The 16,550-nt window shown below is 36.8% G+C and overlaps 1 protein-coding gene across 4 annotated transcripts in view; it reads right to left on the reverse strand.

Annotated features, from left to right (window-relative positions):
- Positions 1-16,550, reverse strand: part of LOC131678798 (short-chain dehydrogenase/reductase family 16C member 6) — a 74,891-nt gene that overhangs the window by 28,612 nt on the left and 29,729 nt on the right. For all 4 annotated transcript variants that reach the window (XM_058959118.1, XM_058959121.1, XM_058959119.1 and 1 more), the window contains one exon: positions 983-1,136. In XM_058959118.1, the coding sequence (XP_058815101.1) occupies positions 983-1,136 (154 nt within the window). The remainder of the gene's footprint in view (positions 1-982; positions 1,137-16,550) is intronic.

The raw sequence follows: 16,550 nt of genomic DNA on the forward strand, positions 1-16,550 counted from the left end.
AAAAACTACCAAGGGTTTATGGTTTCAGTTGTGAAGCAACACGTCCATATATACTTTGGTTTTAAACTGTAAAGCCACCTTCCATTTTTTTGTTTGAATTGCTTCACTACGGGTTGTTAGAGTACTCGACTCACTAAAACTGAAACAATTCTGATTCTTCAACCTGAGCTAAATGCGACAACAATCAGATGAGGTGCGGATCATCAATGATTTTCACGTGAGCTGCTATTTCTCAATGACTTATTGCTATTGAACTGATTGTGAGGTTCGTCAACACGTTTGTTGTTATGTTTTGCTACAACATCGCAATGTAAAAATACTAACAGATAATTAGAAGATGCTAGCCATAGATACAGTGCTCCGACCACAATACTCAACAAATAAGGGATCAGATGATCATGATCTTACACAAACCATACGGCCTCTCAGCTGTGTGCAATTATGCCTTGCATCAAGTGCTTTCAAAAAGCGGCCAGCCCGGTTGACCTTCAGGTGAAGAATAATTGAATCCGAGTTGATTTTTTTTGCTGCACATTGGCGCTCCCTCTCCGCGCGCGGGCTTATAGAGATTCAACCATCCTGTCATCAAGCATGGCCACACTCCACCTGGTTCGGTCTGTGAAAACGTTGCTATAAGTTTTACTGTATCTCTAAGTACAATGTTGTAGTAATTGTGCAAGCATCAAATGCAAAACAGAAACACAGCAGTCAATCCCCTCCGGCAAAGTGTGATGCTTGTATCTCGAAAGAATCAAGGTAAAGTATTAGGTACTTGTCGCAAGTACTCTCCGCTCCACTGTTGGCTGCTTGGTTCGCTTACTTATAAGCTTGCAATGGCTTCAATACAGCCCTCGGTAAGTGCTTTGAAGGTTGACGACATTTTTTTTTAACGATTCTTGCTTGCTAGCGGATCAGTCTAGTACAGTTAACTAAAAGTGGGAGATAATTTACGAGTTTACGAAAGTGGAAGAAAAATCCTTACCGTCTTGATTAATGTCCCACACCACTACTTTGGCGCCCAGTTTGGTCAACCGGAGAGCTAGCAACCGGCCGAGGCCTCCGCCACCACCAGTGACCAGTGCCACATCTCCTTCGATGCTTTTCGTTGGTTTGCCGAATAGTTGATAGTAGATGGCCTGTGAGGGAATAAGAGAAAAGGTTGCAATGTTACAATATACGATAATTTATTCATTAGTCACTAATTGTAATCTAAAATATTGTATTTTTTTAGATTTTTCTGTAAATACGACAAATGATCAGCGATACTAGGTGCACAATTGAAGGTGCGAAAATCACAAGCCCTCCTTCAGGTGCGTGCCCTCGCCAGAGCAACAAATTTATAATTATTCAAGGGCACCCATAAAATTTTCAAACAAATGGAAAAATCAAATATTGACAGATTTGTCACTATTCATGCTGCATCGATTGACTTGCTACTGCCAGAGTACAAAATCTACCGACTACTTAAACAACCATCCGGTAAGACACCGTGATGTATGGTAACCAGGGTCAAGGCATGCACCGAATGCTTGTGGTCGGCGATCGTGGGCTCGTACGGGTTTGGACGTTTCAGCGATGAGTACCTACTCTGTTTACCGACAATTGTTTGTCAAACATTAACAAACGGAGATCGCATCCTAGCATGGGTATGAGATTGGAGTGATAGTGCAAATTTCTCAAGGTATTTTTATGATGATGACGATTTTACCATCGCATCTGGTCATTGTAAACGATTTGTTATGAAATTGATTTAATTAGAACTATAGCAAGTATAGTTATGACGAATCTCATGCAAATTGTACCACACTGTTTGAAGATGACCAAACACCCACTGAGATGCTACAAAAATTGTTTCAAAATCGTTCAATACGGGTCCAACGATGGACGTCTGTTTAACAGTTTTTTGGACATCGTCCAACGTTGGTCCAATTAACCATCTTCAATGGATGATTTTGAAACCAACCGTTCTTAGAGGGCAGTAAATTCGACAGTGTTGGCAACATTATCGATAAAGTTTGGCTTTTGCTCCCACAAGTTAATTGCCTCATGTCACATTCATGTTCGAACCCTCAAGTATTTTTTTTAACGAGGTAACATCAAAAGGCAGCTTCGGAATTCATCAAAACATCTGCATCTATCCAGTTTACGCCACATATAAACAACAAAAAAATTGTTTACTGGTCGTGTTTGAAATGGAATCAACGGAAATTTCACACCAGTCAGGGTCATTGAACGATAGTCCAAACACCAGTTTGTGATTGAAATTTGGCGAGTGCATGTGAGCCAGAAGCAAACCTGGAAGGAAACAGAAAATACTACGGAATTTTCGAGTAATTGATTGTAAATGTCGGAAAAAGTACGCTTTGAGGATGAATTCCGATCTAATCTTACCAAACATGTTTTTTCTCTATATCCTCCCGAGACCACCGATACGTGTTACTACGGAATGTGCTATGCTCCTGAACTCTGGTGAAACAGCTTTGTTTTCTCTGCCCAAATTTCGCGATATAACTGATTTTCTAAGGTCAGCTTAAAATATTATCTGTAAATGTTTACGGCCAACGGTGGCAATCAGCGACTACGACAAAAACGACGCGATTAAATTTCTTTTGAAAAAGGCCGTCAAACACGGTCGAAACGTCGGGCAGTTTTAAAAACATTTCGTTTGCTCAAGCTACATTGACTGAGAAAGCCGTAAACATTCACGGAAATTCCAGTTCCAGTCGATATAAGGCTCTAAAATATTATCACGTTTCGGGATATGACTGAAGTGACTATAGATGTTCTCGGGATAAATAGGGTAAAAGGGTATAATACGCCCCACCGGGGCTAAATGCCCCTCTACGATTCCCAGGATTCTTGAATTATCTAAAAAGTAAAAATAACTGATAACAGTATCGTTTCATGAAATCAACGTACACTCAAGTTTTTTTTACGCGGTTTTTTTTGCGCGGTATTTTTTTACGCGGTTTTTTTACGCGGATTTTGAAATTTACGCGGTTTTCATTTACGCGGATTTTGAAATTTACGCGGTTTTCATTTACGCGGTTTTTGAAATTTACGCGGTTTTCATTTACGCGGTTTTTGAAATTTACGCGGTTTTCATTTACGCGGATTTTGGAATTTACGCGGTATCCATCAATGAGGTTCCCTTTATCGCGGATTTTGAAATTTAAGTGGTCTTCATTTACGCGGATTTTGAAATTTATGCGGTTTTCATTTACGCGGATTTTGAAATTTACGCGGTTTTCATTTACGCGGATTTTGAAATTTACGCGGTTTTCATTTACGCGGATTTTGAAATTTACGCGGTTTTCATTTACGCGGATTTTGAAATTTACGCGGTTTTCATTTACGCGGATTTTGAAATTTACGCGGTGTTCATTTACGCGGATTTTGAAATTTACGCGGTTTTCATTTACGCGGCTCGTATCCCCCGCGTAAAAAAAAACCTGAGTGTACTAAGTTAGTTTGGTATTTTTAATATGTTGCAAAACAACAATATACACAAAAGTTTCAAAAGAGCTACTTTTATGTAAGCTTCCACTTTTTCCAAAAGCATTACAACCAATTAGAAATAGTCGGATTCGATAGAACTATTTCAAGTAGCTTACTAGAATGTTATAGTTACTATCTTAGTTTATAGCTTGGCTTAAAACTATGTGTGTGTAGAATTATTCATGTATTCACAACAGCTCATCACCGGCCAAAACGCCCCACCGATTGTTGTGGGGCATACTCATCGATTGCTATGGGGCATACCGTCCTCTTGTTGTGGGGCATATTACACTTTCACCGGGGGCATTTTGCCCTGGGTGAAAGAAAAAACTAGAATTTAGGCATCTTTGAAAAATGTTTAATTGTACTTATATCAGGATGTTTTTAATAAAAAATGAGACGGGTACTAATTTCTAACTAATATAACAATAAATTAGAGCAGTTAGTGAGAAGATCATAGCGTCGTATGGTGAAATATAGCTATTTTTGCTTAAGGGGGGCGTATTAGACCTGTTTACCCTACTTGCTTTTTGTTAGCCTGGCTAACCACGAGTCAAATCCTTTTAATAGGCTAATGGTGAATCTCGGTTCGGTCGGTTCGTCGTCTGTGAAGTAAAAAACTCTTCCATAAATTGCTGTTATTTCGGGACGTTTTTGCGCGTTTATTCGCTGAAAAAGTGTACCAAAGGATGGTCTGACAGTCGGACATTATGGAATGCGCCGGAGGAAATAGATTCCTGAAGTGGAACAACTCGAAAAACCGTTTTTCTCGAAGGTTTTCCTTTCCCGCAGAAGCATCGTCAGGAGAAAAGACAAACTGGGCGAACGAATACACCTCAGCGCCCGCCGCTCAACACTTCTGTACGAACACTGTTGCTCAGGGTCGGAATTATTTTTTTTCATTTGCCAAAATCAGGCGAAACTGATGAAAGAACGAATCTTCTTTCCATGCCACTAGCACTTTGCGAAATCGAAAATGAGACAACGGCTAGGCTAGGACAAAGCAAGCATGTAGCAGAGCGTTTTCATTATTCTCTCCACACGCTCGTTTTCACTAGCAATGATATTTATTTGTAGATGCTCGATTCTGTAGATTTGCGAGCTAATGATGGTATTGTAAGACGGAAGCCTGATCGGTGTGCATTTTTTCTCATTTTAACTATGTTCTAGTTGCATTATTGGATGCACATTGCATTAATTTCATTTAATGAATGATAATCGCAAATTACTGAGCATGCATCAAAACGAAATTGCAACTTCGGATTGTCATAGGAAAACGAAAGTCGCTGCTGCTGCTACTCGTTTTCGTAGAATCGAGATAGGAGGGGACATCGCATTTATTGTTTTCATACTATGTTGCGTTTCGGCTTCGCCTCATCAGAACCCGACACTAACTTATTGTCGGAATAGAGTAGCGCCGGCTTGACGCAAATCCCTTAAAACTAAAACACACTATGTGTTTCAACCGAACGACTGATCAAACGTGATGTCCCGTTCGAACAGAGGTTCTGTTTATGCCGATGAGACACAGTGAAGCCTTTGTTTTATTTTTTCATGCATTTAGCGACGGAAGAGGCAGGGAAAGGACGAAGATTAATTCTCTGAATTTCGTCGTTCATTGAATAGGTATGAGAATTTTAGGCTCTGTGTCCAATGCGTGCGGTTAGCAGCGGGGCAGATTAGGAGCGGATGGAGAGATATTCTGTCGAAGACTGGATGATGTTCTTTGTGTATTATTTATAAAATAGAAAAACTGAAATATTTTTCTATAAACATATTCTAATTTATATATCAATTATATTAGACTCAATTGAATACACTAAATACGTGTCGATTTCTTAACCCATGTAAGGAATCGAAAGTCTTATTGTAATGCTAAAATCCATTTGATACAAACATTACATTAAGGCAGGGCTGGTTGATGGAACGATTACCTCGGAACACGGTTTGCCCTGTATACGAAATGGGTAATCGGAAAATCAATTGAGCTAGCACCTACCCAAATCTTGGAATCAAGTTATTTGCATGCATGCATATAAATGCTTGCAAATATTTTTTTTCTGTAAACCGCTGCCAGCCAGTAGGAGATGGGATAGGTTTTGCACACTCACACACAAAAACACACACACATACACACAAACACGCCACACGCGAGTCACATCCTTTTAAGAATGTTTTATACAATATTAATGTTCTCGTGGGATTTTGGAATAAAAAGCAGCATATTGGGTGAATCGGGACACTTTTCGGGACCTCTAGCCATGCTGTACAAATCCTTCATATTCGGAACTGTCCCGCCTAATCCGGGACATCTTGTCACTTTAATCATTATTTACATCCATTCGCAGCTACCTTGGAAGGATTTTTTATCCAAACCGATTTACACTGTTATGAGTTATTCTGTTCTCAGTTTGGGCGTGATCTACTCGAATATTCTTTGTCGGCGAATCTATCCTACTCCCACTAAGAGATTCTCGGCAGTTGTTAGCTTTCTACACTACACGGAAAAATATTGATCCCAAAATCGTGAAAAAAGTGCCATGAATTTTGGAACAATCACGTTTCTACATTATGAAAACAGGAACGTGAACAAAAATCACGTGTTTTATAATTCTGTTCAATTTCCCTTCAGTAACACCAGCACAATGCTTTTTTGGTGGAAATATTTGTTTTTGTTTTGTGAACTTCAGTCACGGTTTCTGCCATGCCATTTCTAATTATATTTTCAGTACGCCAACTTTATGAACATCATTCATAAAAATAAAGGTTGATTATGTTTTTCATAGAACTTTGGGACCTTAGTTCACAAAATCAAAATATTCTGGCCATTTCCTCGTGAACTAATTCATGATCTCTAATATATTAGTCACGATATAATATCCATGCTCGTGAAATAGTTCACAAAATCATGAAATATTATTCATGTATTCGTGAATTGGTTCATGATACCTAGTATAATAGTCACAACTTTTCATTCGTTTTCGTGAAATAGTTCACGAAATCATGAAATATTGTCCATGTATTCGTGAACTGGTTAATGAAACCTAGTATAATAATCACAACTTACCATTCGTTTTTGTGAAATAGTTCACGAAATCATAAAACATTATTCATGTATTCGTGAGCTGGTTCATGATTCCCACACAGTTAATTTTTTCTGCCGAATCACAGCTTTTTTCGCCTTTTTTCCGAAATCTCTATAGCTGAGATCTCAGTAAACATTTATTTGGCTGAGATCTCAGTAAAAGTGACGTTGCATAGCTGATACTCGGAAAATATTTCACCGGAAATCAGCTAACAAATCTCACTTTACTGAGCTATTAGTTTCTAAATTTGCTGATTACACAGCTGTTGGGAAATTGCCGAACCGAATTGAGTGTGCAGTACATGATTTGCGGTCTATTTTACGTACTGGCGATGTTTAGAAGATATTCCTAATCATTTTCATGTCACATGGTAATAAATTTTTCACGTAAACCATTTGACAAAATTTGGAGTGTTATTCGTGGAATAATTTTTGTCCCATACACTTATTCATGAAATGTCCAATTGCTAGCCACCAGTAAAAGGTACGAGCAGTAGATATAAGAAAAGTATGAGGACCTCGAACATCGTTATTCATTTGATAAGGTTCAGTGTGATGTTTGGACAGAACACGAAAACTGCGCTGAGCACCCCAAATCGTGTTCGTGATATAGTTCACAGAACAAGATACCGCGTAACCAAACCAAAAAAATGTTAACCAGTAAATAACATATCGTGATAGGGCGAAAAGAATTTACGAATAGCATTAACTTTAAGATAGAGGAATAATTTTTTTTTTTTGATTTTTTGACTGACCTCAACATTTGAAACTCCTTAAATGACATCTCATGCAAAAGACGCAGCTGCTTAGTTATCAAAGACTTTGTCGTTTGAAGTCATATTGGACTCAATCGGACCATATCTGATCTTTTTTCGGATCAAAGATAATCCGCTAATTATTCTAAAGATTTCGTAAGAACTGATTTAGAAATATTCAGCAGTGACAATTCAAAAGATCGCCTAAATAAGCTTATATCCGTGATATCCGTGCTAATGCAAGCAAATGACATCACAGGTTTTTTATGAACGACTCTACATGTCCGCTCATATAGTTAAGATCGACGGTGTGGTTTATCATGCGTGGGGTTTGTTTGGTTCTCCAATGAGTGAAGATTTCTAGTGGCAATCGCACAGGATGGGACAGAATTGTATGTCCCTTCAAACTCGTATCAGGTTCGACGGGACAATCGGGAAGTCGGAGTCTTCTTCGATAAGGTTCGTCTGCCTTGTCTGCTGGTTATACCGTGTGTCATGTTTTGCACTAAATACAAGCAAATGGGTCATAATAGCCCAAAGTACGGAGAATCATATGAATGAGAAAATGCGAGTTTTTCCCTTCAAAACAGTAGATTTCAGGATGCGCCCAAATTATATTGAGATTATAAGTGTTTCTTATGTTGAAATGTCTAAGGAACATGATGGCATCAGAATTTTCAAAATTAAAATATATGTATTGAGAGAAAAATGAACTTTTGATATTTAACTAAAAAAATCGCATGGTTGGCAGCTCCAAAAATTAATATTTCTTCTAGACTCCTTGAACAATCTTCAAGTCATCTTGCAGTTTGAAAAAAAGAAAATCAAGGGTTTTGGCAATTTGTTAAAACGGGGGGTACTTCCATGGACCGAGGGGTGGTTCAATTGACACAAAAACTTGGGTTTTTATACATTGGCACTAGATGAACAATTCCCCAAATTTGGCTAAAATCCGTAAAGGTTGACTTTCAGGTTTGCATCTCTTTTTTGACTTTCAGGTTTGCATCTCTTTTTTGATCATTTCGCGTGGAATTACCTAGATTTTAAATTACATGATACCCTTTATGAAGAATCGGAATTAATAAAAATTGTAAAATGTTTGAAGTTAGGGCTATAAATGGTATATATTTGAGTGCTGAAATTGATACCGTAAGAAAGTTGTTCAAAATGGCATTATCAACAACTTTACTGAAGACACCGAGTCTCTTGCTATTTTTAAATAGTTAATTCTCCGTAATTGCTTCTAGAACAATTTATAACTACAAATATTATATCAAAAGTTGTGTTTTTTATGTTGGGAAACTTCTTAGAAATTGTTAAAACATCAAAGCTGATGGTTTCGAAATTATATGATTTTGACAGTTGGAAAAGTTTTCGAACATTTATTCCATTTCAAAAGGGCACTTTCTATTTTTTTGACAAATCATGCAAGAAAATAGTCTATAGAGATTTGAAAGCTGTTCTATATTTATTCTTCTTGTCTTAGACTGGAATGGAATCGGTTAGGCTAGTTATGTTAGTAAACTTCCAATAATTTATCAAACTTACATTAATTTTTAACATATTCGTAAAAGCAACTATGAATTTCTGACTACGTTATTGTTCCTGCAAACTATGTCTCTCAATATGCTGATAAGAGAACGCGTTCTTCTGTATCCTACGTGGGTATTACAATATGAATGACATCACGTAGGCTTACCCTCGGGAAAGATAATAAATGCAAAAAAATATTTCTCACACATTGTATTGCCACTTGTATAACTATACAGCAATGACCCGTTTTTATCAGAACCTTTGGCGAATTTTAAAGTGATAAAACTGGGACATTGATAAAATCGGGGCATATATTTTTCTGTCTTTTTAATAAACCGGAGCTCTTAAAATATTCTTCTTTGTTCCTTTACTTTAAGTTTCCCTTAAGGGGGTCTGACAGCAAAATTTAAAAAAAATGATATTTTTATTTTTACATTTTTCGGATCTCTAAGATAAGAAATATATGCCCAAGAAGGATTTACTCGAATTCAACCTGGTTCGTCAGCTGGAGCCCATCAAACTACCAACTATCAATTTTCATATAAAGCTGATAAAATTGGGGGTAGATAAAATCGGGGGCTGCTAAGACCGGGTGCTGATAAAATTGGGTCACCACTGTATTGCTGATAATAATGGATGAAAACTGGTATTGCGTATCATTTACAGTGTTCTAGTATCCTAGAGAAATGATTAATATTGGATCGGCATTTATCATCATCCTGGATTACTGGGTTGTTATATTAGTGAAAAGGTGTAACGGCGTCGCCGGTGGTTGAGTGGTAAGCGTGAATGCCACTCACCCCAGTGGGTCTAGGTTTAATCCCAGCCGAGGTCGTTGAGGTTGTCCGAGCAGAAAAATCTATGGTCACGTCTACCTTCGATGGGGAAGAAAGTCATTGGTCCCGGTTCATGTGTTGGTGGGCCATTCTAGGGTCCAGATGGTGGAATCACCTCTCTCGTGTCGGTGATTGGCACTCAGTGCAGACAGAAACCGACGAAAAGTAATCAAAAAAATTTGTAACGTTTGCTGATTGCTATGCGCACTATTGACTATTGCTGTTTCTACTACATCAAACACGCATTCTAAATTCACCCCCAAATAAAGGAAGTATTCTTAGTATCCCTATAGGATCGGTGCACTAGCCCTGTAATTATCCTGCCAATAATCGGCTGCAAAGTCTGTCGATACAGAAGGCGAAACTTCTGCTAACTGATTGTAGTGTCAAGGCTTTACTCAACTACATACATGCGATTCACTCCAAACGGGACAATTATCAAATAAACAGGCACGCAACTAGCAATTCGTTTGCCGATACTGTGGTCTACCTACTAACTATTGTACATAGTCGGCAAAACAAACACAGCTCCCGGACGATGTGCTCGATAAGTAAACAAAACTGCTTACGCTGTGTGCATGTAAGAGCAATGTTACATAACATGGCCAAGGAATCCAAGCGAAACGGCAACCCGCGCTGCCTGTGCGCGCGCGATGGTTTCGTCCCGCCTACAATTCAACTGAAGAGACCTGTCTGGATGGCAGTAGGTAATACCTATAATTGCCAATGCGGTATTCAGGTAGGTATATGAGGAAGTGGTTACTGGGGCGCCCGCCGTTCGAATCTTCGTCCTGGTTACACGCGACTCTTTTTTCATGTTTGGACTGTTTGGAGCAGACACCGCATTAGCCGGCATGTCGCCACCGTCCGCCCGGTCCGTTGCGGCATGTATTGTCGAAGCATGGCACACTGTAACCGAAACGGCTTGAACAATCTGTCAGTGGTGCACGGGTGCAGGTTTCTCGCATGGTAATTACCTATTTATTCAAAGCAGTTGAAGCATATAGGTGCTGCGTACTAAACATGGGAATACAATGCCTTGACGTAAGATTATGCAATGTTTTCGAAGCGTTAATTAGAGATTGTATTGTTTAATGTACAAGAAAAATTTCTTATATTCCCAACATTCTAAATTTTATATATTGCTAAGATAACAAATGAAGTCGGAATTTCAACAGAATTAAGAACCGAACGAAAACACTTTATTTGCAACAGCAATTTGACGCTTTCAGCAGATGGTGTGAAAACAACCGAATGATTCTGAATCCTACGAAATCTTCTGTGATATCGTTCTCCAGAAAAAAAATTTCATTGAGTTTGAATATAACTTGTCGGGAGCTCTTGTTCCCCAGGTGAGCTTCGTTGAGGATCTAGGAATGATGTTGGATTCGAAACTTACTTAAGAATCACATCTCGTATGTTGTTTAAAATATGATGATGGTCTCACCTCATACCCCCACAAAGGTGTCAAATGAACGTAACCAGATACATTTGGAATATTTCACCAACACCCACTGTACTGATGCATGGAGAACAAGATGGGATGGTTTTACCTAAAATTGTCCGCTTACAGCCATTTTTCCAAAAATGATTTCAAGTTGAAGTTCGTTTTCGTATTTCGGGGTGACTTTGATAACTTGCATGTTCACCCACATTAAGTTATTGATGTCAATGTTTTTATTCAAATATTTGTTTAAACTAATTCTGGAACGATACTCATTGTTAACTAGATGTTAACTGGTATTATACAAAGTATTTCAATGTATTGTAGTAATCAAAATTCGTATAATATGTGTCCAACTAGAATTAACAGATTCTGAAAACCTTTAAATCTGCTAAAATTGTTTTATTTCAATGCTTTATCAATGTACAAAAAGTTTCATCCATTTTAACACGTGCAAATATTGAACAATAAAAAAAATGTTGCGAATTTCAGCTTAAAATAATTTGAATAATTGCCAACTAGTTTCACAAAAATCGTCTTTAAAATAAACAAACTCTTAAAAGGAAATTTAGCGCATTCCACTCTAAAGTAAAATAAAAACTCGCTTGCAATTTATTACTCTTGCTCAAATCTGAGATTCATTCGTTTTATAAAAAAAATAGACACTTTACGAAACTTCGTAAAAATAAGGTAAAGTCAAATTTCGGTTTTGTTGTAGTTTCTGTACCCAAAAACCGAACAATATACTCAAAAAGTATAATAAATCAATATTTTAGTTTAAAGTAAAAATCATTTCAAATTAAAATGACTATTGTAGACTATTCTGGGGTGACAATACGCATCTCGAAACGAAAGGTTTATTGTATGCAAGCTTGTATGAAAAAGTCGATTCGAAATGGTTCCATAATGTCGCCCCTGGATCAATAAGCGATCTACAAAAAAAGTTTCGAGTGATCAAAGTCACCCCGATGATCAAAGGCACCCCGGTTTACGGTAATTCAAAAATCATAAAAATTGGACTCAATTTTGAACGCTTCATAACTTCAAGAAATCAAAACTAGTGTTTGTCAACAGTTTACAAATAAAATGCAATATAAGTAAGAGGTGTTTTCAATTCAATGGTTTGTTTTCAAATAGCTTACACTGGAATTTATTCTAAAAACTTTTCAAACACGTGTTATAACCAATGTACGTTAGTTATAACGAGATATTTGAACCGTTATTTCGCTGTTTTTGGGGTCGAACGATCCACTTCATGCTATGCCATCCCTTCCTATAGTTTAACCCAAAATTAACAATAGTATGCAAAACTTTTAGACGACCCTGTCAATAATACCTATATTCATGGAATCTCTTTTTGTACTTAATTTTATTGGGAAAGCTGTACGAACGAACATGGAAGGAAATCAATGGAAAGGCAGGAATATTTGTATGTTCGTTGAACGAAAAATAATTACATTTACCAATCTTTTTTCATGAGCTGTTCTTCAAAACTAGCTTTTACCCCGGATTCTCTGGGTAAGAACAAAGATATTGATATCAATTTAGGCGCAATTCGTCGGTTGTACAGCCCCTGACAATATTATTATACTTAGGAGACAATTTTTCAACATTTTGTCACTGGTCGTATTAATGTTCTCCGATTTTGATGAGAATTTCAGCGTTTGTTTGTGCGTCTGTGGGATCAGGCACGTAGCCAGAGGGGGGGGGGGGGCTAGGGGGCTAAAGCCCCCCCCCCCGAAATTTTTCAAAAATAAATTTAAAAAACCGGTGACTTTTAACAAAACTTGTTGCTTATTTGGTTTGAACAAATTATTGAGAAAAAGTTAAAGAAGGCTATTTCTAACCACCGAAGGCAATGGTCACGAAATTCAGTGTGCTTTATGCTTTTGCTCGAGCCAGTGCGAAGCGAACAACAAAAAAGTAACTTTTATATTGTGTGCCTTGTCTGAAGAATACAAGAGACTGTTACTTTAATTGTAGCTGTAATAATCTGTCGAGATTAGTGATTAGCAGAAACAAGAATTGGTGCTCCAGCCAAATGCGGTGATTATAAAATTATTGATCATTCGCATCCTGAAGGTGTAAATAGAGATTAGACTTTCGGAAACCGGCTCTATCCAGTTCTACCATGGCAGGCATTTAGCGCTCAACAAATTAGTGCAGACGAAACCATTCATTTCGCACAACTTAAAGCACAAGGTTGTGTGTGACAATGCTATAATTAAGATCCTTCTGTATATGGACTATGAGAAAATGAATGTTCCGCTACAAGATCGGATACCGCTTACTCGCAGATTAATGTCACATTTGGGAGAAATGGAATCTATTTGGAAGGGCAATTATTGAGGGCGAAAAGCAAGGAAGATATTCGCGAACATAAAGGCAGCAACTACGATGATGACACGGAAATGTACAATAGCGAGATAGAAATGAACTACTCCCCCCCAAGACATAGTTGGTGAGGAAAAAAATATTTCCTCGCCTCGTAAACAGGTTTCCACGTGCAATGGCTAAGCGCTAGCGCGAGATCTGTAGGACAACCACATAAACTCGTTATATTATTTTTATTGTTTACATAAGGAAATATATAAAAGACCCACGACCCAGTTTGTTATTTTTAAATGATAAGTTTTTGAATTGCACACAATTTTGAATGTCTGTATTAGGTCAGTGCACACTGTACACTCTGTTCTCTGTACACTACTCTGCGCTACACAAAAAGTATTTCAATTTATCTGAGAACGATTGAGCCGAGAATAGAATTTTCATTTCGCGTTATTTTAACGCAATACCATTTTTATTAACGCTTCATTTCATTGTTACGAGTAATTCGATCCGTACTAATACACTGTTAATCCGTAAATCCGTGATATCTTCGACAAACGTGCAAAAAAAATTCTTTTAAAAGTGGACCGGGCAAAAAGTGGTAAAATAATAGGCAATCACGAAGAGGGACTAAAATGTTGGGACTGATTGAATCTATAAGTCAATAAGTTGGGATAACAGTTTCGATTTCATGTCTTAAGTATGTGACAGTCTTTCGTTCCGTTTTTGCTCGTCATGGAATAAAATGAGAGAGATAATCTTAAATAAGAGAGCAAAGAGAGGAAAAAATCAACCAATCTAAATCGACTCAAGATCACTCTTCTATCTTTACTATACACTCAACACGAGTTCTTTCCGAATTGCGCTCTGATCTTCTCATTTCGTCTTCGTTGCGTTAGGTGCAACAACTTTAATTGAAACTTTTTCCCAAATAGTGATAAAACAAACATGTAATCAGACAAACATTACAACTTTCTTCAAGAAATCATACATCTCTTCCAATCTTGATGATGATTGAAAAAAATCAAGAGCTAATTATTTTTATTCACAAACAAACCTATTACTAAACAGATTAGTGTTCATATTTGTTTAATGAATTGGCAAAGAGTTTTGCAAAAGTTTTACAGGAAACGGATAATTTGCTGTAATTTAAAACAGACAACTCTAAAAGAAAGCCTCGACAAATTAGGTGCAAGTGCGATGTGTTCTCTTCCATGTGTCGGAAGCAAGTGATGCTGAAATTATTATCTATGTTTATAGTCTCTAGTTATTTTGGTGGTGTCATCAATGTTATATTTACCAAATTTAATGTAAATTAGAAGCATTGAGTAATCAGTGCTAAGTAATTTTCTTTCGATTTGTGAATAGATTCTGAGCAGTTTCGCTCAGTAGATTAAATTCTGGGTAGTTTCCATTAGTAGATTAAATCATTGAAATATATATTTGACATTGTCCAAAACCCCACGAATTCCGAAATAAAACCTTCAAATAAATAAATAAAACCAAAATGTTCAAATATAATATTTACTTAATCTAGGTAATCTTCTCAAGTTACAACGTTTTTGCAAGATTGTCAAAAGTCAATAGAGCTAAGGCATTCTTGCTTTGTAGTGAAATCAGTAGTTTTTGCACTCACTTTACATTTTGACTTTTACTATAGTTTTAGGGATCTAGGAAAATCAGTCTACGATATTTTTAATTCATAAGTACAATGATATAAAAAGTACCTAAAAAGAATCAACTTAAATAGATAAAAAGATAGTTATTCTGAGTTGCCTGATAATGTTGTCGAAGATAGTCTTTAACCCATTACCTATGAGAGTCAAATGAAAAAAAACATGTGTTTTTTTCAGGATTGTTTTGATTACGACATGATCAGTATCATTTAAATTGAAAATTTCATAAAGTCGAGTTAACGCAAACTTCGGATGAAGTCAAAGAGCTAGTATTAGTAGAAAGAAACCTGATCATGAAAATAGGAGTTGAACCTATTTTCTGCATCTACAAATCGCCTGCCTTATCAGAAGATTTGAAGCAAATTTCGACATTCACTTTGTTCGGACATTCTTTGCAACGGTAAACTTTGATTTCACACTGATATATTCCTATTCATGGGGACAACCTTGACGTTGGTTTCGTTCTTCTGATTAGCAAATGCGTGTAAAGTTTCATGAGACGGGTTTTTGGATATTTTTCTACTCATTCCAATTTAGCGTCTTCTACAAATTGTAAAGGTGTATCGAATGTGTAGCATTTTCAAGCAGCGTAGCATGCAGCGTAGCATTTTCAAGCAGCCCTTAATACTTTGAGCTCTTGACTATTCATTTTTGTAACCAGAGAAATTTCTAACTTGTAAATCAAAAATAATCAAATTTAATTCGTCGATGCACTATAGCCTTTCTTGTAACAGGCAACATATTATTAGAGTTTTTAGTGTCTATTGTCTTATTTTTGGAATTGTTTTCACTAAGAACTTTTCATAATTACGTTCAGTTTCCAGTGATTGTTTCAAGTCATCAGAATTAATACATTTATGCAATAATTTTTAAGCCCCTCCCGAAACAAAATCCTGGCTACGGGCCTGTGTGGGATGGACTTTGAACAAATATCACCTTCCTACTTTGACAATAAGTGGGGTAAAATGGACATTGAATATTAGACCGAATAAATTGGTCGAAATTTTACAATCTCTATTTCTGATTTAACTTGATGAAATCAAATTTTGTTTATTTTTTTCTGATAGGTCTTTGGATAAAGTTTAAAATAGGATATACCTTTTCGATTTGTAATCGATATATTGGAAAAAAACATTTTACCTTAAAAAATGACAGTTTTAAATACGCTATAGCTCTTTGCAACAACCTAATTGAGCTTAGATTTGTATGGATGCATTTTAGAATAAACTTGGGACTGTAAGTTTGTGGTAATAAAATTCACGAATTATTACATTTTTCAGCAACTTCATATTTTCAATATTTATTTATACTCGAATTTCCTTTCCAAGCCATATTTATTCCTAATTTATCTCATTTTCAAATTCCTCAGAAAACGTTTCCCCAATTTGATGCATT

Source organism: Topomyia yanbarensis, chromosome 2, assembly GCF_030247195.1.
Source record: "Topomyia yanbarensis strain Yona2022 chromosome 2, ASM3024719v1, whole genome shotgun sequence".
Lineage (NCBI taxonomy): Eukaryota > Metazoa > Arthropoda > Insecta > Diptera > Culicidae > Topomyia > Topomyia yanbarensis.